The sequence below is a fragment of the Aplidium turbinatum genome, chromosome 4 (genome assembly GCF_918807975.1).
Source record: "Aplidium turbinatum chromosome 4, kaAplTurb1.1, whole genome shotgun sequence".
Classification (NCBI taxonomy): Eukaryota; Metazoa; Chordata; class Ascidiacea; order Aplousobranchia; family Polyclinidae; genus Aplidium; species Aplidium turbinatum.
Window position 1 is genome coordinate 24,381,778 of NC_137475.1, and position 25,373 is coordinate 24,407,150.

The 25,373-nt window shown below is 38.2% G+C and overlaps 1 protein-coding gene across 1 annotated transcript in view; it reads left to right on the forward strand.

The window, feature by feature from the left end:
• Window positions 1-25,373, forward strand: part of LOC145769003 (myoferlin-like) — a 249,109-nt gene that overhangs the window by 213,134 nt on the left and 10,602 nt on the right. Inside the window, exons 38-42 of the mRNA XM_082580605.1 lie at window positions 3,572-3,728; window positions 7,489-7,617; window positions 9,665-9,753; window positions 20,308-20,454; window positions 23,941-24,131. Coding sequence (XP_082436731.1) covers window positions 3,572-3,728; window positions 7,489-7,617; window positions 9,665-9,753; window positions 20,308-20,454; window positions 23,941-24,131 — 713 coding nt within the window. The remainder of the gene's footprint in view (window positions 1-3,571; window positions 3,729-7,488; window positions 7,618-9,664; window positions 9,754-20,307; window positions 20,455-23,940; window positions 24,132-25,373) is intronic.

Consider the following 25,373-nt stretch of genomic DNA (forward strand, 5'->3'; position numbering starts at 1 on the left):
TAAAATGAAATAACGTAAAAACAACGGCAACGCAATTACAATCCCAGAAAAGATATTCGAACCGCTGAACACCAGTGTTGCCAGATGCTTCACGGATTTCCATCACAAGGGTCAAAATTCAGTTCCATATTTGCATGATAACAGTAGCACAAAATATACCAAAAAAATAGATTTTTCAGCTACTACTCACGCTATCAACTTTTACCAACAATTCCAAGTGCCATCATGTGTAACAAATTGGCCTCCAGACAAATTTGAAGCTTGCACGTTGGCATGGCTGTATATAGCCTATAGGTCGCCATGGCTGCAACTTAACTTCATGATATATTGTGATTATGATTGTTATTATGAGGTTGTGTAATATTGAGTCACTTGACATAGGTAAACTTATAATTCGGATTCAGCACCGAAAATTCGTCTCGAAAAGTTCACTTGTATCTCTCATTAAAAAATTTAGTTAAAATTTATTCACCAGTGTAGTTAATTCCACACTTATAGCACTAAAAATGAAAGCAGTATTATTAATTCATAATTCATGTTAGTTTTGTTAAAAAAAAGACTATTGCAAAGAGCATCTAAGGCTACTTTACTTTGCTGAGTTAAAACAATTGTAGGCTACTCTCCTCGTAAAGTCCATGGCGACCTTTTTACACAGGCCATGACAATAATCAGCGTAAAATTTGACTAAAGGCTGACCTGTTATTAGGCTAAATCGCTAGTATGAGATGATTGTTTGAGTATTAGTTAATTAATATAGTTCTTGTGTATAACTCTATTTGACTAAGGAACTTATAATGATCTCATTTTTAGGGTGAAACAGGTTGTAGTGTTTTTAGAAAGTAATAACTATAGTTGATGTAATTCGCTCTGCTTGGCATTGAGCACTTTTGTAGTATTAATAGTATTTATTGATTTGTTTTTGTGTATATTTTGTGTGATTTTAAGCAACGTTTGTGCTATTTTTATAATTCAAATAATGGACTAGATTTTGGCACTTGTGCTGGATATCCAAAAAAATCTGGCAACACTGGTAATTGAAAAATGCGTCATTTCTTAACGTAAAATTACAAGTTTTGCAGCGACTTGAGATTCAGTGATCAGTGATCACACTTTGGAAAATTGGATTTTTAAAACTATTATTTCAAAAGAATATAAAGTAAATTTAGCTTAGATTTCAAAATCAAAATTACATTAGCCTTCAGTCAGGTCTCGAGTTCGCACGTTGTCAAGGTCTGTGTAAGTAGATCGCTATGGGTTTAACCATGTGAGCACAAAAACTCGCTTATTCATGCTCTAGCCCAGGCCCGTAGCCAGGGGGGGTTTTCGGGGTTCCCGGGAAACCCCCCTTGAGCCGAAAAGGTCCACATTTTGGAGAAGGTGTAGGTAGTGTACATACGATCACAGGATCAGCTACCTATGATCAGCTGAAACATTCCAGATAGTTGTGAATAAACATGTTAATATATTGTTGCTTGTTTAGAACAGGGGTCCGTAAATAACTTGTTGGCGCGACCCAAAAGACAATCGTTCGAAATCTTCGCGGCTTAAAGGTTTCAGAAGCATATAATTGTGCGCAAAATCTTTTGCAATTTAATATCAATTTCAATACGGTCGTCCCCACTTATTAAGCCCACATCGGGACCGGACAATTTTGGGCTTATTGAGCGGGGGGAATTTTCTACCACTCCTATACGTTCAGTAACTCAGGAATGGACCAAATTGGGCTTAATAAGCGAGTGGACCTACTAACTGTGGACGTCGTCGTGTAAGCCTCTGGGGCAGAGGATCTACCCTTTTACCACCCCAGATTTGCGGTACCCGGTCATTTGGTCGACAGGACGTTTGGTCGACAGACATTTGGTCGACAGGACGTTTGGTCGACAGGACGTTAGGTCGACAGAACGATTTATTTTAGGGTTAGGGTTAGTTAACTAACCATAACCCTAATCTAACCCTGACTCTAACCCTAACCCTAACCCTAAAATAAATCGTTCTGTCGACCTAACGTCCTGTCGACCAAACGTCCTGTCGACCAAACGTCCTGTCGACCAAATGTCTGTCGACCAAACGACTGTGCACCAGATTTGCGATGTTCCAGGACTATACTGGAAGGCTATTAGAGAACAGCCAGTCTTTGGTTTCATCATCCAAGACGCGCAGACCTTCCACTCCGTTCTACAGTCATTGATGATGTGGTCTTGCGGTCTGTTTCTCGGAACCACATTGACAGGAGGAGGAAGAGGCCATTCACCATTGCTGGTGCATGGTTGAGCGGAAAATCCCGACGTCCGTACGAAGACTGTTGAGGCGCACCCATGCCTGTCTTTGTAGTGTCAGGCCTATGGAGCATGTGTCGGCGTAGGAAATGAACGAATGGAGTCTGGAAATAGGCTACGGTACTTGACTTCCGTTCAGAATTCAATAGATGGTCTGCCCAAGTAGCCGCAGAGATGTTTTGTTCATCAGCTTCGTTGATCAGAAGTTGAGCGGTTGGCACGAATGGGTGTCTTGATTTCAGTCGACGGGGTGCTCGTTTGGAGAGTAGAGATCTTGTGGTGGAGAAGATGGTTAGGCTCCAGTGCCGTCGACTGAGAGACAAAGTGGCTTCTTCACGACGAAGATCAGCCGGTTGGATGCCAGCGAGAATGGGGAGGTTGTCCAATGTTGTGGGATGCAGGCATCTGGTCACTGCGCGCAAGGCGTTATTTATGGCTGTGTCGATGTTGTGGCAGTGAGCACTGCAGCACCAAACAGGTGCACAGTAGCTTACTCTGATGAAGAGTGGACAAGGGCTAAGGCTGCTATACGCGAAGTGTCAGCTGGAGCCTGCCAGGCGCTTGAGTAGCGCAGCGCGGGATGTCAGTTTCTCGCGCAGCTAAATGGTGGCGGTATGTGAGCGATCTGTCTAGTGTCACCCCAAGATATTTTGGTTCGGGGCAGAAGGACAGAGGTTTACCATTGTTCTGAATATGTAGCTCACGATCAGCTTCCCGATGTTTTAGGTGGAAAGACGAAACTCAGGAGTTCAGTACGTCAAAGAGTATATGAACGTATTTATTTTTGACATACAAGTTATATTTATAGTAAGTTTGAACCCTTTTGCGACCCATTGTGGATGGTCTCGCGATCCAAATTTGGGTCGCAACCCACTATTTGCGGATCCCTGGTTTAGAACCTCGCATATCGTAGACAATTTAGGCTACAAGCGAATAGCAGAAATTGATATTTTGCAAAATGTGCAGTAGCTTACATGACCTTAAAAGGGCATCTGCCCCCCGCTTCCGCGCCCCTGTAGATGTGCTATTGTTAATGGGAAAATGGTTGCAGCCTATTTGTTTATTTCGTTTTTGTAATGTTGACAATTTGAAGTTTGTTTTGTTTGTTGGTCTATATATTATCTACTGACACTTCCTATGTTTTGATTGCTTGCTTGGAGACACGCAAAGAAGAAAGTGTTATCAAAAGGTCCATATTTTTGGATTTGGGAACCCCCCTTGAAAATGTCTGGCTACGGGCCTGCTCTAGCCATCTTAAGTATAGTATGATTGTATTAATTCTAAAGCATGTTCAGATCTGGGCCGACCCCATGGCGTGACCAGATGACTCCCAAAGAGATGCTGAATGAAATGGCCAGACGCGAAGGGTGGGAAGCATTGGTGTGGAATGGGAACACAAGTGTTCTACTTCAAGGGAAAACTTACACTTTGAGCGATTACGAAGCCAACATGGTGAGTACCTGGTTTCATAAAATCATGTATTCTACGTCTTGTCATTCCCCTGAAACACCCAGCAATTACAAACCTTCAAATATATACAGTACATAGCCAGGGCCTCCGAGAGACTTCAGCACTGGTCGGGAAAAAACACGAAAAATGGGTCCCATAATAGTTTTTAGAAAATATTGCATTGCATGTTCGTGTTAAGCTGAAATTAGCCTACTTTCCTCAGCATGAAAAGAACTTCGTTCAATGTAAAAATCATCAATATATAATCACTGGATTACACTTGCAGCAAAAATGCCACTGAGGCAAACTATTTTGTCTAGAAAGTTTTGTAAACACACAATAGGCCGACAGGCAACGAAAATAGTTCAACCAAGCATTTAATTCAGGAGTGTCCAAACTTTCTCCCACGCGAGCCAGTTTTGATAATAAGTGTTCGCGGGCCAACAGCCACAATAATTTTTCTGAAAACTGCAAGTTAAATTTATATGATTTTTGTGTGTCTGCAGCCCAAAAATAACACATTGTAGCCTACAACAACAGGCGCGGGCCATACAAAAACGTCTCGTGGGCCGGAGTTGACTCGCGGGCCGGACTTTGGACATGCCTGATTTAATTCAACCCTTTCTGGACTTTTTGCAACGCAAAGTTACGGATCACAGCATCAAATGATAAAATTTTGCGAAGTCTGAATTGATGCACAACATGTCTAGTTAGGTTTTTCAATCGGTTTTGAGTCATAGGCCTACTGGAGCGCAAACAATTCTTTACAAATTTCAGTAATTGCTAAAACCACGTTCTCAAAGCACAACCGTTGGAGGTAGCTACCAGAACACAAAAAAAATCATAACATAACTATTTGGAAAAACCTTTCGAAAGTTGCAATCAATGATTCCTTGTGTAGAGATTATGGGGTGGTTCGTTCTGGTTTGCAGCTGAAATTTGCTGTGTGGCTTTCTGTCAAAAGTACCAACTCATCCAAAATGTCTTGAAAAATGTCATTGTTGTAGCCTACAAATGGTTTAAATTTGTCCCACATGCCCGCAACTGCACAACAGACATACGATGAAATTTTCATGGAACTTCAAACTCATCGACGATATGTTTGAGTTTGTTGATACATTTGTCAATTCCAACAACTATCGAATCTTTTGCAATGTACGGTAGAATACATTTCCTTCGAATGATTCAGCTAGTTAGGTGGAGTAATAAAAGCGTTCTGTCCTCAGGAAAAAAAGTCATTTTCTTTTAAATTTATAATTGCCACTGCAACTTTAGCTTGCGAGTAGTAGCCTACTCTTCTCAGCTTTCTCTTACTTAGATTACATCTTCCTTTAATTTCATTAAATTCATCAGTGAATCTTGTTTAGGACCGTAATCCACATAATGAAAAGCAGTCACAAATTTAAAACTGCTAGTTGTAGGCTACTTTAGCATTGACTCAGCTTCCGATCAAGCTCTTGTTGGTTCTAACTTGATGCATAAGAAACGTCTTTAGAGCTCCAATTGCAAAAGGGTAATGTAAAGCATTGGGTTTGACTGCACCACGCCTTGATTACTTTCTCGAAGTCAATTTTCTTTGCAAGATGATAGGACAGCTTTCTTTAGATTTTTCAGAAATTTTCCTTTGACTGGGCTATAACTTTAAAGATGCCACAAGCTTACAGATAATCAATTACTCCAAAAAGGATAAGACATTTGAACAACGCTGTCTGTAGGCAACATTATGAATTCCAACTAGATTTAAGCAACAACATCCATAAACAAAAAACTCAAATAAAGAAAAAACTCACTATACCTTCCAAATCACATCATGAAAAGCATGACTAACAAAAGGCTACTTGACCACACGAAAACAGAAGATCTTTTAACTATGACAAAATTACATCCAATTGCAGCAATAAGTTAACAAAATCAAAAGTTTTAAAACTGTTCGGCCACACTAAAAGATCACAATTCGGAATCAGCAAAGTTTGCACAGAAGGAAAAGTAGAAGGAAAAAGAAAACGTGGCAGACAACCAAAACGATGGCAAGACAACATCCAATCATGGACTGGACTCAACTTGAACTTGGCGACACTGGGCGAGCTGGCTCAAATCGCCTTTCTTGGAAGCAAATAACTCATGTTGATGCGCAATCTGATGCATGAGGAGATAATGACCGATGATGATGATGATCCATAAACAAAAAATATACAGGATTTACTTTCTTTAATCGTGCTTGGACTGATACCTTTAACTTTCCCAGATAACTTATGTTGGATACAACATCCTATGCATGGCCAAAGCAGATTTTGAAGTTATGGTTCAGTTGTCAAGCAAACATAGTTCCCGCTTAGCTAAAATAGCGCCACTTTTCAAGTTGAAACTATCAATACAATCGAAACCGTTCAGTGATACAGAAATCATTTCAGCTTCAGATTTTACGTCTTGAAGCTGTTCAACATCGCCTACCTTAACACGAAAATGATTTGTTCTTGATGAGAAGCATCGAGAGTGACGTTTACAATGATTGAGAAATACTTGGAACTACGCACTTCATTTAAAAATTTGTTGATTTTTAGTTGGTACATTTTTACTTTAGTACTAAAAATGGGCCCCCCTCAAAAGTGCAAAAACAAAAAACTACTTGTTTTTCCTTTACAATGTTTTGCTAGGGGAGAAACTGGCCCGACTTCCCCCCCCTCTCGGAGCCACTGTACATAGCAATAAATACTAGTAATACTACAAAAAGTGCTCAATGCCAAGCAGAGCGAATTAAATCAAATATAGTTATTAGTCTCTAAACCCTTGACAGCCTGTTTCACCCTTAAAGGAGGATCATCAGAAGGTCATTCAAATAGAATCTATAGAATACATAGAATATGAATAGAATACATAGGTTTTTAAACATTTAATCCATTTGCAAGTGTTTCTTAAGTACGTAGCCCTTTTTGAAATATGAGGTAACATCAAAGTGCAAACACTTTCCTTCACAGCAAATCTTATTAACTCATGAAAAAAGTTTTATACCCAGTTGACAATCATAAACGACATCAATCCATTGGTATAAATGGCAAAAGTTGTACTATAGTTTACAATTGTACCAAGAGATTGAAGAACCTTAGAAAAATTAATCGTGAAATAAAGAAAAAGTCAAATTGTTTTAAAGAGAATAAAGACAAGTTAGCATCTGCTATCAAGTTTTTGTCAAGAAATGTCGTTACCAAATGAAACGAAACAAGTTCATTTGAGATTTTTCCAATTGCAGATGGTAGCCTGCCATATATTTTTTTTTTCCTAATAATCTGTTGATTATTACCGCTGCTTCACATTTCCAAGATTAGCACTCACAGTTTGGCATGACTCTGATTACAACAAAATATTAATTACAAATGAAGTAAGGGAGATATTGTTTGTAAAAGTCGCAAAATTTTTTGTAGATTTTCAATAAAAGTTATAGAAAAACATTAATTCAGCATATAATTTTCTGATTTTTATCCTATCAGCCAACATATACCTCATAATCTAACTTCGTCGATGCCATCAATCGTCATAAATGCGTCGAGAGTTCTGCACATTCTTCTAAGTGTGCCGCTTCAAAATTTATGAAACATTTGTTTCCATTAAGAGACGCGATATAGTACAATTTCAGTAAAAAAAAAATAGGGGTCCGCTAAGACCAAACTTGAAAACCACTGTTATAGACTCATAGCAATATGGTTTCATGGTGACTTTAATGCTTAGCAATTTGTGGCAAAATCTCTTTGACACTGTCTGTGCACAGAAACCGTCAATACACTGGGGAGACCCTGATCAACGGTTGTGCGTGTACATTTTGAAGTCCTTTCCACACGTTCCTGAGCATGTCGAGATGAGACCGCTATTTTCCAAAGTTCTTCCCGGAATTGAGCAGGTATTTTGACAGAGATGTGACCACATGATTGTGCTTTTGTTGTAAAACGATTTTGGTTTTAATGCTATCTACTTTGATGACGTTCAACCTCAAAAGAACGCTAAAAAACATCAAATCTTTATGTACGCTTGTCTTTCAATTGAACGATTAAATGCTTCTACAAGCAAGCAATAGAGTTTTTTCGCGGACACTTTAATTTTTGAGAACAATCACACGTGGCTGCATTACGCAATCACTCAATTCATTTGCATTGTTAAATGCAGCTTCATTTCTTCGTCGCATAGTTTGTAATACATTGCTAATTTTAATATTTCACACAAAAATGTCGGGGCGTGTCTACAGTATTGACACATGTTCAACATTTGAGAGTCCATTTAAGTGTTGTGCAGTACAGCGCCGATATTGTGTGAATTTTCCTATACGTAACAGCATTACAATTTTGGTAGAGAGGTGAAGGAAAGAAGACATTGAAGAAAAATGGTGTTTGTATTCGTGCTCAGAGCACGGAAACTGTTATCCCGGGATCTTTTTTATTAGGACCTATATTAGCTAAACACTGCATCGATTTTTCAATATCAACTCGGTCAATGACCTTTTCATAGTCAATAAGGCATGTATAAACATCTTCATTTATTTAGTTGTAGGGTTGACATATAGTTCGCATATTAAGAGTTCTTCCCATGTTTCGTTTCCAGGCACAAAACCACTTTGAATTTCGTTAATTTCCCTTTCAATGATTTTTATATTTCTTTTGAGAACAACTCTCAGTAAGTACATGACTAAGGGTTTTAACCCTATCTTAATACGAGCTGTTTTCGTACGCGGAAAGCACATCACAGGCTATCTTAGCCCCGTGTTAATTAATCGCTAATAACGGGAGCTATGAAAATCACAGAGACAAAATATTTTACAAGATAATAGCTATGTGTATTGTGCGTATAGAAATTAACTTTTTACCCAATAAATTTATTGAAATAAATTGTTTGAGATGAAAAAAGAAAGTCGGTTTTTATTCTATTTTCCCATAAATAGCTTCAAAATTGAAATTTTTGATTTATAGCATAAAGTAATGCTAAACTAAACAAAAAATTACTTTTGCTCATAAATATAAGGCATTTTTAGGCGTTTTTACATTTCAAAGTAATTGCACTATTTTTTTATATTGCACTTACATTAAATTATATATATCTATCCTTGCACGAAAATGTCTAGCCACCTGAGGCGAAATAACATGTGAAGCAAAATATTGTGAAGAGCAGGAAGGTAGAAAAATGACCAGTGTAGGTTTAGAAAATTCGCGAAGAACAAAAACTAAAAGTCAAGAAATTTCACATTTCTAGCATATTTCCTTCTGAGAAATATTTCACTACTAGAGTGGGGCGTCCTCATGAAACCCCGTATCGCTACAGATAGAATTAAGTTCTGTACACTGTGTGGCTTTTGGTTTCTTCAGCAGCTTGACAAGAACAGATTCATTCACTTCTAGTGGAATGTGACCACTATACAGTCATGTAGATGTTATTACATAAGTTATAAATATGTTTCAGTCCTTTACAGTTCAGAGCTCTTACTATTTCTCTTGTTATTTGATCTTTACTAGGAGCTTTATTGTTTTTCAATTCTTCTTTTGTATAGCTTCGCCAAATTTAGATGCCAACAATTTTGCTGTTTGACACTTATGATTTATCTCTTTCTTTAAGTTAAAATATTGAATGTTATGGTCTTTGCGAAATTTTATGTCTTTTTCTTTCCATCATCAAGTCATAAATGTTTTCATTCATCCATGATTGAGACCTCTTTCTTTTATTCTAAAACTTGCTTTTTATGCTTTTTTTGCATTTTTGCGTAAACAAAATTGCTTATCAAATACAGTACGATAACATTTTGAAACCCAGTAGGCACAATGCTTTAACTGAGATATATTTTTAGAACAACATTCATTAACATAGTCAATGCTGATGAGAGTTTATTTCGTTTTTTTGGACTCATCAGTCACTACACATTGTTACAATGTCAATAATAGCATGCATCTTATTTCACTTTTTAGGGCAGGCTGCACATGTGGGTTGATATGTTTCCAAAAGACTACGGGAATCCTGGAGAACCATTTAACATTGCCATTCGGAAACCTTCAAAGTAATCGATTTGTTTTATTTTTTGGTAGATTATTACAAGTTTGTGGAGTTACTATACTGTAAGAAAAACGTCTCATCATTCCATCCGCTTTGAGAAAAGTGATCTTTCATGCACTAACCATTTAGAAAGCACCCAGACCTTTGGTTCGTATCCCAGGATAATAATAATGATATGGTTTTATTTATTGTTGCTCTACAACAGCTCAGGTCTTTTAGCAACAGCTCTCAATTTTATTTTGTATCAGATTTAAAATGTAATTACAATATTACCCGACTTATCCTTATTGCGTTATGCTAGAAAGAACACAATCGGTATCGTTTTTAAAGTCTTCGGTATGACCCGACCCGGAATCGATCTCATATCTACTAACATTAAAGCGGAAGACGATAACCACTCTGCCACTGAGCTGGTATTTCTTTTAAGAGATGAAAGCCGATACTGTCGTTAATGTTATGGTATACCATGGCCACCTGGAGATGCGGCCTGATTTGTCACATTTTGCAGATTTTGATTACAACTACTGCTAGTGCTTGACTGACATTTTTTGAGATGTTTTTACTTTTTGCGGTTTCCTAATGACATAAAACTTTTTTGTTGCCTTGGGGAAGCAGTAGCAAATGAGAAAAAGTAAGTTAAAAAACGCAAAATCAGACTGTTATTGAAAATTAACAGTCTGACTAAAATCTTCGAAATCAAATTTTCTTTGTTTTTCAACATGTGAGGATGTTAAAACCTATTGTGTCATCTGGGGAAAAGAATAAAGAAAGCGTAAAAATCTAAATTTTTTAAATTTTAGAAAAATTTATTTAAACGTTCGCCCAAAGTTAAAAAAACCTGGAAATTTCTATAAAATATGACAAATCAAGCCGTATCTTTAGGTGGCCATGGGTATACGATCAATTCTTTAACTCTTTTCATTATTATGGAGTCGCAGACTGTGTAGAATCAAGGTCGAATGTTTTTTCTCTTAGTTTAAAACCCGTGTTTAAAGCCACAACACCAGTGTCATGAATAAACTAACACAAATTAAAGCGTGAGCATTACAACAAACCACCAGTGCCACAGGTGCACGGTCGTTTGGTCGACAGACATTTGGTCGACAGGACGTTTGGTCGACAGGACGTTTGGTCGACAGGACGTTAGGTCGACAGAACGATTCATTTTTGGGTTAGGGTTAGGGTTAGAGTCAGGGTTAGATTAGGGTTATGGTTAGTTAACTAACCCTAACCCTAAAATAAATCGTTCTGTCGACCTAACGTCCTGTCGACCAAACGTCCTGTCGACCAAATGTCTGTCGACCAAACGTCCTGTCGACCAAATGACCGGGTACCGTGCCACATACTATGCTCTTCGTACGAATACGAATATTTGTGATTCGGCAATTTGCTATACTAATAGTCTTCGTTACCAACAAAACTTAGAAAATTACTCGTACAAATATTCTGTTTTGTTTGTAAAAAATTGTTTTTGTACGTCATAATTTTTTTTAAATTTTTGTGGAAAGGGCACTTTTTTTGTAGATTTCTACGAATGGTCAAGGCCATTCATAATTTTCAAGAAGATTTTTTACATATACAGTAAAGTTGAGCTAGACCTAAGTATGCTTGCTTAAATTTATTGAAGTTTTATGGTATCAAAGCAAGAAATATTTATTAGCATGTTTTCTTTTTTTGTAAAAGATATTACGATGTAAAAATAAACACTAACTCGATAAGCTACTAGCCTACATCTATTTTTTCGGAAAGTTGGTTTCAAAAAAATACAAGGTGATCAAGCCAAGCGTAGACAAATATTCATTGAAATAACCTTACATCTAAACAGGAAAAGAATTACACATTGTTCCCGACAATTTTCACCAAATCAAACGTCATATAAAAACCGTTCAAGTCTACTGAATATTACGTCATGGAAATTCCTAAAGCATGTGCCAAAATTGCACCATCGTTCATAAGACCTGTTTGGACCTGTTTGGGCCTGTTTAAACAGGAAATATTACATCAGCTTAAACACCTGTTGGAATGACTTCATAATTGTCTTTCATTTATTGCGTCACAGTTACTTTCTACGTGAATTTGAGATATTGATATCTATTCTGGTCATTCGTAAAATGATTGTTTGAAAGTTGGCCGCACATTTAACTGTTGGCTTAGTGCTTGCTAGCTGGACAAAAGTTCCGTCTTTTATCCAAGTAATCTGTTGTGTAGTGACAGTTTAAGTGGTGTACGCGTTGCACCCCCTCGTTTTTGGTAGCCGTGGGCTAATTTTTACAGAAATACACTGTTTGAAAAGAAGTTCAAGTGTGTGTTTCTTCGGTCATTATATGCAGACGAAAGGATCCGGGAACTTTAAGTTACAATTTTCCCACGAAGAAATTATGGTTTACCGCTGTGACCATAAAAAATAAAAGACGATTCTCTGTCTAGTGTTTGGCACAGAAGCACTTAGAAGCAAAAAAATAAAAGACGATTCTCTGTCTAGTGTTTGGCACAGAAGCACTTAGAAGCAAAGAAATAATAAAAGAAGATCTTATTGGTTGGTAGTCTAAAGAAGCAAAGAAAATTAAAGACATTTCTTCTCGGTTTGGTACAGAAGAAAAATAACTTTGACATTTATTGGCAAGAAAGAAGATTAAAGGCAATCCATCTGTGCTTGAAGATTCAAGTGGAAGAATCCAAGCAAGTTTTGTGGACGTTTGGACTTCACATACTCGTACAGCTACGGTATCGTGCATTTAAATTCTTTTTTGTATTTTTTACGGTCTTTGCAGTTAAGTTTTTTATAACTACTGTAATTTGTGTGTTTGTGTAACTTAATTTTTTAATTGTTAAATTTAGCCCTAACATTTAATATGTCTACACTCGGTGGCGACAGGGACTCGACCGCCGTCGACTCGACTGAGTTTAAGCCTGATGATGTTCTTTGCGGTCGGGCAGGCCATTCTGGGGAGGGACCCAATAACGATGAGGCTAAGTCAGTTCGAGAGGCCCGGCATCTTAGACGGGATATTTTGACTCAAATTGGGAAACTTTCTGTGGCCCTAGGTTCTTTGAGTGATAAGCAGGAACTGTTAATTTTTCGATCTAACTTATCTACTTTAGAAGAGGAATTACGGCATTTCCATGCTCTCTTGAGTAAAATTTTTAACTCTGCAATCTTAGCAGAACTTCGTGATAGGGTAGATCCCGAATTTAACTCGTTAAAAAATAACTTTGAACAAAAAGAAAGTGAGTTCTCAGATATGTTGGATGCTGACATACATCCTGAAGATAGCGCCTCAAATGTAAGCACTAGGATGTCTGAGAGCTCGTCACGGATAGTGGCACAAATTAACTTACAGCTAAGACGAGAGGAGCTCCAGATACAAGCCGAAGCCGAAGCGAGAGCTGCTGAGGCTGCCATGAGAGCTGAGGCCATACGAACTGAAGCTGCCATGAGAGCTGAGGCCATACGAGCTGAGGCTGCCGCGAGAGCTGAGGCCGAAGCGAGAGCTGCTGAGGCCGCCGCAAGAGCTGAGGCCGTACGAACTGAGGCTGCCGCGAAAGCCGAAGCGAGAGCTGCTGAGTTCGCACTCAAAGACGCTCAGTTGAGGGCTGAACAACGTAAGGAAGTGGCATTAGCTGAATATCGATCAGAGGTGGGCTCCCGGCGTAGCTCTAAGAAGGGATCTTCTAGGCATTCCAGAAGTGAACATCAATCACAGTTTAATTTACATAACCTTTTCCAGACGCCTGTTCAATCTGTAAGTGGACCAGTACAATCCACATCTTTTCAAGCTGTTTCAGGAGGTCTCAGGGCCGCGGCTAAGGGTCTTCCGAAGGCTGTAGAGCCAAGGTCTGCAAATTACAACCGAACTCCTCCCCCAGAGCGTACAGGTCACGGGGCCGCCATTAGCAGTAATGCTTTGCCCCCTTCACAGTTTTCAGCGCCGCTAGTTTTTGATCGCCCAGCTACACGTAATTTGGGTGGTTGTGAGAGGCGTATCGTGTCTCCTGATTTTAACGTATGTGAGGATCGTGATCGGGCTGTGCATGTGACTGAGCCCACTCAGCCCATTAAGGGATATAGCTTGTCTTCTCCCGCTAAATCGAGTTCTCAACAGCAGGATTGCTTTTTTGAATACTAAAATAGTAGGACGTTCTTCGATAAGGCGGCCTTGATTGGTTACGATGGTAATAATATGCCATTTGTCTTCTTTAAAAATCGTGTTATGGCCTTGATGGCAGCTTCGCCCTTTAAGGGAACTCGTTTGACTTTGTTGCAAGCAGCTTGTGTTAGAACAGCTGCACAAACGATTGCTAATTTGGTTTCTGACACTCCTGGCTTGTCAGAGGAAGACAGGATAGAAATGTCGTTAGCTCGCTTGTCCCAACGTTTTGGGGTTCGTGGAGGTCTTTTCGCAGAACCAGAAATTAGAAAGTATCGCTATGGTAGCAAATTGACTTCTATCTCTTCCAGTGATTTGAAAGAGTTTAAAGATGAATTGTCGCAGTGTTTGCTTTACGCGAAAGCTTATGGTCAGCGTGATAAATTAGAAGGACGTTTTGTTTTGGATTTGGCTAAGCGACTCCCGTTTGACGCTAAGCAGCGTTATCTTGACTTTTTAGGTGATCAGTATGGTAGCACTGAGGAACCTACCTTTCAGAGTTTGTTTGATTTTGTAGTACGGGAGGAAACGCGCAAGTCGACTGATTTTAGCATTATGCTAATGGGCGATTCTGGTGAGTCGCAGCATTTTAAAAAGTTTGGCAAAGGAAAATTGCCTTCATGTCCGGTTAGGCAGACGTCGGTAAAGCCCCATGATAATGTGATTTCAGGGAGTTCGCAGTACTCGACTGCTGTTGGCGCACCGCGCGGCGGTGTGGCCAGACATAGTGACATACCGGCGTGTTTTTGTTGTTCGTCACGTGGTCAAGTTGAATATCATTTTTTGTCTAATTGTAAAGAATTTTTGCGCTTGACACCTAAAGATCGGAGAGATGTCATTGTGAAAGCTGGCAAATGCTTGAATTGTTTGCGCCAGCATATGGTTAGAGACTGTAATCATGCAAATAACTGTCGTAAGTGTGGACCTACCAACGATAGGAAACACTATTTTCTTCTGCATGATTTTTATGTGACGTCACGTGATTCTCTGGATTCGGTCGGTAAAGATGATGCTGGTGCCAGAGTTCCTGTGCGTAATGTTAAGATTGGAAATGTTAAAGCAGCCTTTAACCGCGTTACTGCTGCTCGTGTTTTGAATCCAATGACTGGCAAATCGAAGTTGGTGTATTGTCAGCATGATCCTGGTTCGCAGTTGACCTTTGTTTCGAGTGACTTGGTGTGCGAACTTGGTCTTAAACCGTATGATAAAGCGTCGTTTAAAATGGATACTCTGGCTGGTCAGAAACCTACTTGTGCTGACCTTGTTAAACTCAACATCCAGTCGTTAGAGACTGATGAACTGTTTTGTGATATAACCTCGGTGGTTAACCCAGCTTGGGCTGACGATGTTAAAACTTTACCTCATAAACAAGATTTAAGTGGTTTCCGTCATTTTCATGACGTGAATATGTTTCATTTGAATGATTGTAGTACTGTAGATGTACTGATTGGCAATGACAACGCTTATTTGATGTGGACAAAAGAAGAACGTGTTGGTGAAAATCGTAGTGAACCGCATGCTTTACTCACTCCTCTCGGTTGGTTGGCTTGTGGTGGTAAGTCACCCTTAGTTGAAAGCGTTGCTAAAGTGTGCAGAGTGCAGACGTCTTCAGAGTCGGATGTCATCTCTGGCTTTCAGCGTAAAATTGAGTCTCGTGATATGGAAATAGCAGACCTGAATAAAGTCATTCAGGATTTGACTTTGCAAAATGAAACCTGTGAATTGTCTCGCAATGATATTTTGGCTAGAGAACTTGTCGAACCGAATATTGAGTTGAAAGATGGTCGATTTGAGATACCTGTTCCGTTGAAGGAAGATATTGATCTACCTAACAATTTTGTGTTGGCGTCAGATAGAGCTGCTGCTTTAAGGAAGAAGGCTTTAAAACAATCTGAATTTCGAGGAACTTGTGTAAATGATGTAATGTCTTCTTGCCCTGACTTGTCTGACTTGTTAAACCCTCTGGCAGATGTCTTGGCTAGATTTCGGCTTGAAAGATTTGGTTTCATGGCTGATGTGACCAAATACTTTTTTCACATTTTGGACTCTTCGATACGTAAGCCCAATTTTATTGAACTGCTTACGTACACAGGCAGTGCCGTTCGGATCGTGAACGAACGCCCTTTGGTACCTTTGAGTGACGACCCTAGGGATTTTACTGTCATCACCCCTGCCTCACTTTTGACCCCATACTTAGACCCATACTGTGCTGTTGGGCAACCACATGATCGTGACCAATTAAGAAGGGATTATCGGTTCAATTTGTCACTTTCTCAGCAGTTTTGGAGTAAATGGATCGATTTTTACTTGCCAGGTCTTCAGGGCCGCAAAAAATGGCTAAAAATGGCCGAGAATTTGGAGCCTGGTCAACTTGTAGTGGTAGGTTCTCTCCAAGACATTGGTAAACGTGGGAAGTATCAACTTGGGAGGGTGCATGAGGTAGTTCCACAAATTAGGAAAGGGAAGCCTGTGGTTCGTAGAGCCAAAGTTGCCGTCTGCAACTATGATGAGAGTACGGGGAAAGTGAAAGTAGACTACGTGTTGAGGGATATTTCGTGCCTCGCCCCCGTAAAGAACACCTAAGTGTTAGGGTTTGAGCCTGGTTTTGTCTGCGGTGGCCGATACTTGTCTGAGCCCGGAACAGTCGGTTATTATCGCAACCATTGTATATAGCGTCATTTAGCGTGTACCTATGGTACCAATTTCATGTATCGTCGTGTTTATTCTTATTGCTGTTCATTCTTTGCATGCCCTTTGTATTTGCGTATTAACTTAAACGTGAGTGATTCAAAAAAATTTGTGTATCGTGTGTTTTTATTCATTGGCTCACAATTGTCGTCATTTCTTTTTAGTTATGCCATGTCAGACTGTCATAACTAGGGGCCGCTATGTTCCCGACAATTTTCACCAAATCAAACGTCATATAAAAACCGTTCAAGTCTACTGAATATTACGTCATGGAAATTCCTAAAGCATGTGCCAAAATTGCACCATCGTTCATAAGACCTGTTTGGACCTGTTTGGGCCTGTTTAAACAGGAAATATTACATCAGCTTAAACACCTGTTGGAATGACTTCATAATTGTCTTTCATTTATTGCGTCACAGTTACTTTCTACGTGAATTTGAGATATTGATATCTATTCTGGTCATTCGTAAAATGATTGTTTGAAAGTTGGCCGCACATTTAACTGTTGGCTTAGTGCTTGCTAGCTGGACAAAAGTTCCGTCTTTTATCCAAGTAATCTGTTGTGTAGTGACAGTTTAAGTGGTGTACGCGTTGCACCCCCTCGTTTTTGGTAGCCGTGGGCTAATTTTTACAGAAATACACTGTTTGAAAAGAAGTTCAAGTGTGTGTTTCTTCGGTCATTATATGCAGACGAAAGGATCCGGGAACTTTAAGTTACAATTTTCCCACGAAGAAATTATGGTTTACCGCTGTGACCACACATATAAAAAAAAAAAAAAGTGTAAATAAACAAAATATAGGCTACTCTTATTTTTCAATATAGCCTATCTCCCTGTGCCTTCACTGAACGACTTAGTCTGTTGTGCACATGACTGCATGATATACGCAGCCACCAGTTCTTTGGACAGACGAAAAGGATTAACTGTCCAGGCTTTGCATAATCATCAGAATGACCGTATTTATGCAAAGAATTAAGAAGGTGTCCCACTGAATGAAAGGTTGATGTTCCAGAGACAGAAACTAGCCTCTGTGTTGGTTTAGGGTGGGGTAACTTCAACTGGTCAGTCAGTCAATATTGTCAGTTTAAACTGACGGTAGTAAAACAATTGCAAAACTCTGTAAGTCCATCTTTAATTTATTTTTCGCAAAGAATTGTTTCAATAAAATATTTTTCAGATGTGTGGTGTAAGTTTTCAATTTGTTCTTATATATAGGCTAATCGTTCCATAGCAGTTAAATAATACTAGAATAATGTAAAAACACTTTTTTAAGTTTAAGCTGCTGTAGGCTAAATATCGTTAGCTGTTAACTCACAATTTAAAAGGGATCAAATAATTATCCAGATTCTTCATTATCTAATTAACATAAAAGCTAGATTCCTATCAGTAGGATGGTTGGAACTATTTTTGTTTGCGCCACCAGTTTAACCCTATCTGTAGCGACACGGGCTTTATGAGGACGCCCCACTCTCGTAGTGAAATATTTCACAAAAGGAAATATGCTAGAAATGTAAAAATTTCTTGACTTTTCGTGCAATGCTAGTTATATTATGTTAATGTTAGTGCAATATAAATGTTAGGTCAACTAGCCTACTTTGAAATGTAAAAACGCCTAAAAATGGCTTATATTTATGAGCAAAAGTAATTTTTTGTTTAGTTTAGCATTACTTTATGTTATAATTCAAAAGCTTCAATTTTGAAGCTATTTTCGGGAAATTAGAATAAGCAACGACTTTCATCTCAAACAATTTATTTCAATAAATTTTTCGGGTAAACATTTAATTTCTATACGCACAATACACATGGCTATTATCTTGTAAAATATTTTGTCTCTGTGATTTTCATAGCTCCTGTTATTAGCGATTAATTAGGACGGGGCTAAGATGGCCCGTGACGTGCTTTCCTCGTACGAAAACAGTTTGTATTAAGATAGGGTTAAACTGACGCTGAGAGGATATGGGTTAATGAAGATATAAAATGAATTGTGCAATGTATATAGCCTACTATAGGTGGCGGCATGCCTCAGAGAGATTTTCAAAGTTCCAGCCTACTGAAAAGCCACACAACACTGAGCTACTAAACCTTTCAAGAAATAAAGTATTGATATTTTCATGTGTTTTTAAATGAATTTTTTTTCAAAAAGAAGGCAAACGTAAATTTTAAACCAAAACTTCCACGAAAATTCAATTTTAATTTGATAGATTTGGTCGAATGCAACTTTAAATCTTGAACAAAAAGTCATTATTGCGCGGAGAAATGGGCAAAAAGTAATTAAAACAAGAATAAATTTATCAAACTTGTTTGTAAGGGCAAGGTCCCCAAACCCCTTTTTACACTATCTTTTTGCAGACGAATTTGCTGTGTCTATAATCTATCTTACAAATTTTGACTCGATTAAAACTCTGGTCCACACGAAATTTTGTTTCTAGATCTGCTATTGCATTGTCCGTACACTCACCATTCTTTTTTTAGAAAATCGGGGAGTTTCAGTTTAGTTTCAGTTTTTTTATTTGTTTCTGCTGATGAATAAACAACAATATACCACAACAAACATATATATACCACAATATACCACAACAACAATATACTACAATAAACAAAATAATTCGCACAGCAAGAATGGCAGCGAAAGAGTTGTTTACTCATCTTTCCAAAATTATAAATGGATTTTTTTTCTACCTTGAAAGAGTTTGCCTCCCTAACCCAACACTTTCTTACCCTATTTTGAAACCAACTTGTGGTTTCAGAAACATTTTAAGCGCCATATCTAAACATAGGAGCCCACTAGTGGATTTCGAGGGGGGGGGCCTGAGAAGTGGACTTCTGGTTGCTGCGAACAACTTTCTTACATTTGCTACATAAGCTACGCCATAAACAATGTTTTGATCGTGCCATAAGGTGTTGCAACTGTGCCATATTTTAAAGTTGTGCCATGTTTTAAGTTTTTAAACTTGCTCGCCTCGATACCTCAGTTGGTTAATGCGTGACTTATGGAACAAAGAAGCTTCAAGATCAAGCGGCGCTGCGCGCTGGTTCGACCCTCGGGGTGCGCACTTGACCAACGCACGTTAAGGGTTGCTCTCCATTCAGCGGCATCTGATGGATGGAATAATTCCCCGGCAACAAGACTTCAACAATCGGAAACTTCATTTTATCAATCTCGGTGACCGGGCCTGCGCCAGTGATTTAAAGCCTCTACAAGTCTACAAGTATGCGAAACTGCCAGGATTAAGCTCTGCAAGAAGCTTTCCCAGTCCGAGGATAAAAACTTTGTTTCGACAAAACTCTGGTGCCCTTCAAAAGATGTTTTTTTCTGAATCTGCAGCTGCTCGTATAACAGTAGAAAGATCTAGAAACCGATGTCTAAATGACTCAAAAACTATTTTTGACATTATCATTTTGAAATAACGTTTACTTCGTGTTTTTTTTTTTGATTTTTTGATTATTTGTAACTTAGTGTCCAGCATTTTATAACTTAACGAACCACCTAATTCTAGTTTTCATTGTATTTTTTCAAGCGCAATTGAACATTTTCATTTGTGTGGTATATGAAATTTTTGCAAAATTATTAAAGGCATACCACGAGAAAATAGATTGAAGACCAGTGGTGTGGACCACTTAGGCTACTAATGATTTGCTTTGTGATAATCATAGCCATTAAAAGTGGTCTGACAAACAAACAACCCCTAGTTTGAAAACACTACTTGATTGATGCATTTCTAGGTATTTCATTCGTGTCATTATATGGAACTGCAGTGACATCCCTCTGGTCGATACAGCACTCACTGGCGATAAAATGACTGACATCTACTTCAAGGGTTGGATAAACGGACTAGAGCATCAGCAGAAGAAGACAGATGTCAACTACAGGTAGGAAGCAATACGTTGTGACAATGACATGACAATACAACCATTATTGTGTGGTTAAAGCAATAAAGTGTTTCTGGAGTGTCTTATACCTCCGTTTGGGCTTCTCGATGTTAGGAGAATTGCAGATTTAAATTTTATTTGGATCCATGTTTAAGGATGCAGCCAAACGAATCATATCAGTAAATAAAACAAGCAAGTTTGGCAACTAAATAAAGTTTATTTGTAGAGCTTTCGCTGCCGTAAAGGCACTTCATCAGTACTCTAATTCAAAAGAAGAAAATTTCTATTATATCTTAAGAATTCTAAAATCCTGAGTGGACCACAATTTTTATGGTTAGTACAGTAGAAACCACCTAACTCTATACCGGCTGACGAGAACTTTTACCTAATTGTTTCTTTTAGGCATTGACCGAGTTTTTTTTTGCGATTTTCCGATCCAAATATTTAATGTATTGTCTTCAGCAACAAGAGATAATAGGCTGTTTCTCGGCAGCCGATTTGTAGCAAGAATTGACAGCGATAGACACCGTGTTTCGCCCATGAGGCTGGGCTCGTCAGTATCGCACCACTAATAGGCAGATAATAGGCTTATTAATTAAACACGGGTCAGTCATTGACTGTCTTACAAACGCAATGTCTTTCAAACATTTGTTTTCCAAAATAAGACTCAATCAAACGATTTTTATTCGGTGCTCTGCAACATCACATATTTTGAAGCGTGAAGTTTGAGCAACGGTTTGTTTTTCATAGTGCGTATTCTTTTTACGATTATCGTCCAAATTTCATTTCGCGTTATGCGCAATACTGTGTATGTAATTTTATCGTTGTTTCATTATTGTTTTAATGTTTTTTTGTTGTGGTCTTAGCTAAGTTGTAATTATTACTTGCTTATTTGCAGTTTTTGCTAGGCTGCATAAACCTTGAAACAACTTTGCTTTACCTCAAACTTTACAACCCTCAAGAATATCATTTCGGTAGTTTTCTTGGTTCAATTTCACTCCTTGGTCCACGAAAATCAATGGACTCCTTCCTGATTCGTTGACTGCGGCCCACGCCATCACTGATGCCGCCCCTTGTCTCCGAGTGACTACTTGGGGTTCCACGTCACCATCTCTTGACCAAACACGATCGTTCTGACTGTTAAAATGATGCTGGACATCAAATTTCTTATCGCTGAACACAAGGTTTGGCAGCGTGCCTCCTTCAATGCGTGAGAGCAGAATTCTGGCTCTGGAGAGACGTTTCTCTATGGTATTGGCATTTAGCAACTGTTTCTTCATGTGTTTGAATGGGCTCATTTTCAAATCCTACTTGAGAACTGTGAACATGGTTTCATAGGCCACGTTTGCCTCCTTTGTCAGTTTTTAAATTGGATCTCTTGTAACGTTAATTATTGATGACCCTGTACTTACAAGTATACTTGGAAATTAATAAATGATTTGCCAACCTTGTTAACTTCTGAACCGTTACACTGGATACGCCTATTCTGTATAAGGCTACCTCACTTTGTGATGCCGATTATTTTTAATTTTTTAAGAACGCAGTGCAAGATTATTTTAAAATGTAAATTTTGGTTCTTTTTCAAATTGAGATTATTGTACGTTTTGTTTCGAATGTGCAACGAAACAAAATGTCTTAAAATTTGAAACGATATTCTTCACTGAGAAAAACATTTAAAAATAAAAACTTTTAATATATTCAAATTATTTTTCTTTTAAATAGCTCTAGAGCAGTGGTTCTCAACCTTTGTGTCTTTGAAGACTCCTTTTGGTACCCTTGAAGCGGTCGCAAACCCCGAAAGCATTATGTGAAATTTTAAGGTATCGCGTTTCCTAACAGAAACAAATGTTTTGTAAGTTTCAAAGCGACACCCTTGCAAAACTTTGCTCAATTTGCGACCCCTTTATGACGATTGATGACATTGACGAATTATGTTATGAGCTATATATGTTGGCACAATGGATCAAAAATAAGCAATCTATATAATTATTCTTATTTAATGTTTTTCTAGACATTTTATCGAAAATTATTAGAATTTTAACGATTTTTGCAAAAAAATCTCCTTTATTCATTTGCAATCAATGTTTCGTCGTAATCACAGTCACGGGTGCTGTTAAGCTGTTGACTAAAGTTTGCATCTTTAAATCAAGCATTGGTGAACAGTCTGTTGTCTCCAAAGAATTAAGTTAAACTTATTAGGCACCTGCAGCTAATAAGGCCCGCTAATTTTCAAACCTCAATATTTTTCTAAATACTGCATAATTTTGAACGAAACTTGGAATGAGGATACTTTGGGTCTATCTTAACAACATATCTATGAAGCAAGTTTCTAAGTTAAAGGGGTTGTAAAATATTAAAAAAATTAAAAAAAATCTCAAGCGGGCCTTATTAGATACACGTGTTGTGAATAAGGCCCGGTTTGAATTAGCACCAAAAGTAATGGAAAAGGTATATTTTCACAATAACAACACCACAAAACAAATTCTAATCGACAACACAGGCACATAACTAATAATTAAATACACAGAGACAACTATTCCCTCCCCCGCCCCATGCTCCATTTTTTAAAAAGCGACATGGTGTTTTTAGATATGGTAGGGATACTAAAGTATTTTTGATTCTGAAATTATGATATTTCCATTGCAATAACAAATTGGATTAATGGTGTAACAAAAATTGTTTAGGTCACTCAAGTCTTTAACACTCACTTTCTTAACCAGGGGTGAACAACGTTACCCCAGGGGCCCATGGGCCTCATTATCAAAATTAGCCTAGTCTGATCATCATTATCAGTCTTGCTTTAATTAGAAAAAAAGTTCAAATTTATTGGTTTTACTGCATCAGCATGCACATATCTTTCACATAAAATGCAAAAAAACGGAAGTCAAAGCGGTTTGTTAACTGCAGAACAGTCTAAAATATGTGAAAATTAATAAAACCACTCAATTTCAGCCCCCCCAAACTTCAACTTTCCGTAACTCAAAAAGTTCTCAACTTTAGGCTGTGAAACTTTACCAGTTAGTCTCAATTCACCATAGCACCAATCAGAGCTTCCAATTTTGTTTAAAAGATTTGTAACAACGGAGATCCAGGGGGTGAGCCTTATTACTGGCCGGGCCTTATTAGCTGCAGGTGCCTTACAGTATATTACATAACCTTATAAAAAGATTAAACTTTTTTACATGAATTTTATTTTAGTTAAGAAATCGAATCTATGTGCGACGCCCTTTGAAATTTCAAACGCCCACCAGGGCGTCGTGACGCACAATTTATAAATCACTATAATATACAAATAAAGTAAAACCAATTTTTAAATGTCGTAATTTATCAATCATGCTGCAAATTCGGAAACTTTCATGCACCCCTTCAAAACTTTTAGCGGACTCCCAGTTGAAAACCGCTGCTCTAGAGCACACAAGATAATGAAGTAGGCTACAAGTGATAACAGTAAAGCACAATCTACTACTCACAGATCACTTTCTGCAGGTCTATGGATGGGACGGGAATGTTTAACTGGAGGTTTGTATTTCCGATCGAGTATCTTCCTCAAGAAAAACTCCATTGTGTTGCAAAAAAAGAGCATCAATGGAGTTTGGATAAAACCGTCACAAAGTTTCCTTCAGTTTTAAACATTCAAGCTTGGGACAATGACTTGTTTCTCCCAAACGAATATATAAGTGAGTTTTAACTGATGTAATGTGTTTTTGCAACTAATATCTAAAAAAAAAAAATCACCTGAAAGAGCTCATTGGCACACATTCAATAATACAAGCAGATTTTATTTACTGTAAATAAGCTTAAAAGAGATGATGTAGCACAATGCTTCGCAATCTTTTTCACTACTCGATTCATTTTTATTGCTGTCTGGATAAGTCCACTGAACTTCTAGAGCGACCCTGTACAGCTGCAGATCACAAGTAAAAACAACTATTGCCCGACATTGCGTGTGTAGACCTGTGCACAGGCCATTGATATCATCATGGTATCTGAGTGTGGCGGGATCATATCTATTAAGGGCAGGTAAACAGCTTTCGTAATTGGTTGTGCTAAATGATCCTGTCGACGTGCATCCCCAGTAGTGTACCCATTGTACTCAGGACAATCTAGTGATCGTCATACTATACGGCCAGCACCTGAAAAAGCAATCGTGAATTATTACTGCACGTCTATTACAATATGATATGTACATGGGATTTACAGGGAGTTATGGTCATTTATAGATAATGGCGGCCATCTTGAATTTTTCAAATTTCTCAAAAGTGACAACATGTCATCAAACAGTTTCAGAAAATGGAGACACTTGGCTACCAAAATCCACAGTAAAAAAAACTTATTACAGCAATGCAAGGTTAAGAGGAAAATGGCAGTTGGCTCCCAGACTAGTAGTTTGATCAAACAACAGATACATGACAGAGAAAAAGACGCAACAAAAATGAAAGTTTACCTTCGTTCAACTACAAACAAGCCGTGGGTAACACGCAACTAGGAAAGGTTCATAGTTGAAAGACATTTCAAAGATAAAGAGTAATGAAGCATCATCAAAAAAGTAGAAATCACTGATAGCTGAACATTTAATTATAGTGCAAAAGTAACCAAAAAAAAGCCAACAAGAGTATTAGCAAAGCCATCGTATGACATAGCACTTCACCAATTGGAGAGTGGTGAAAGCAAGAAAGTTAAATTCCAGTTGCGCAAATGAAATCATTCTATCTTATTCAAATCGAACTGTTCGATGATGTTGATAGTTTCAATCCACCATGCTTCTTTTTCTTCAGTAAGTCGACGTATGCAGGTTGTCTATACCGGAAACTTGAAAGTCATGAATGCTGTGATCTGGCAGATTGAAGTGAGAACCAATCGCGAATTCGATTTTTTGATGCTGAGCAGGTGCTCGGATATTCTAGTATTTAGTTTACGGC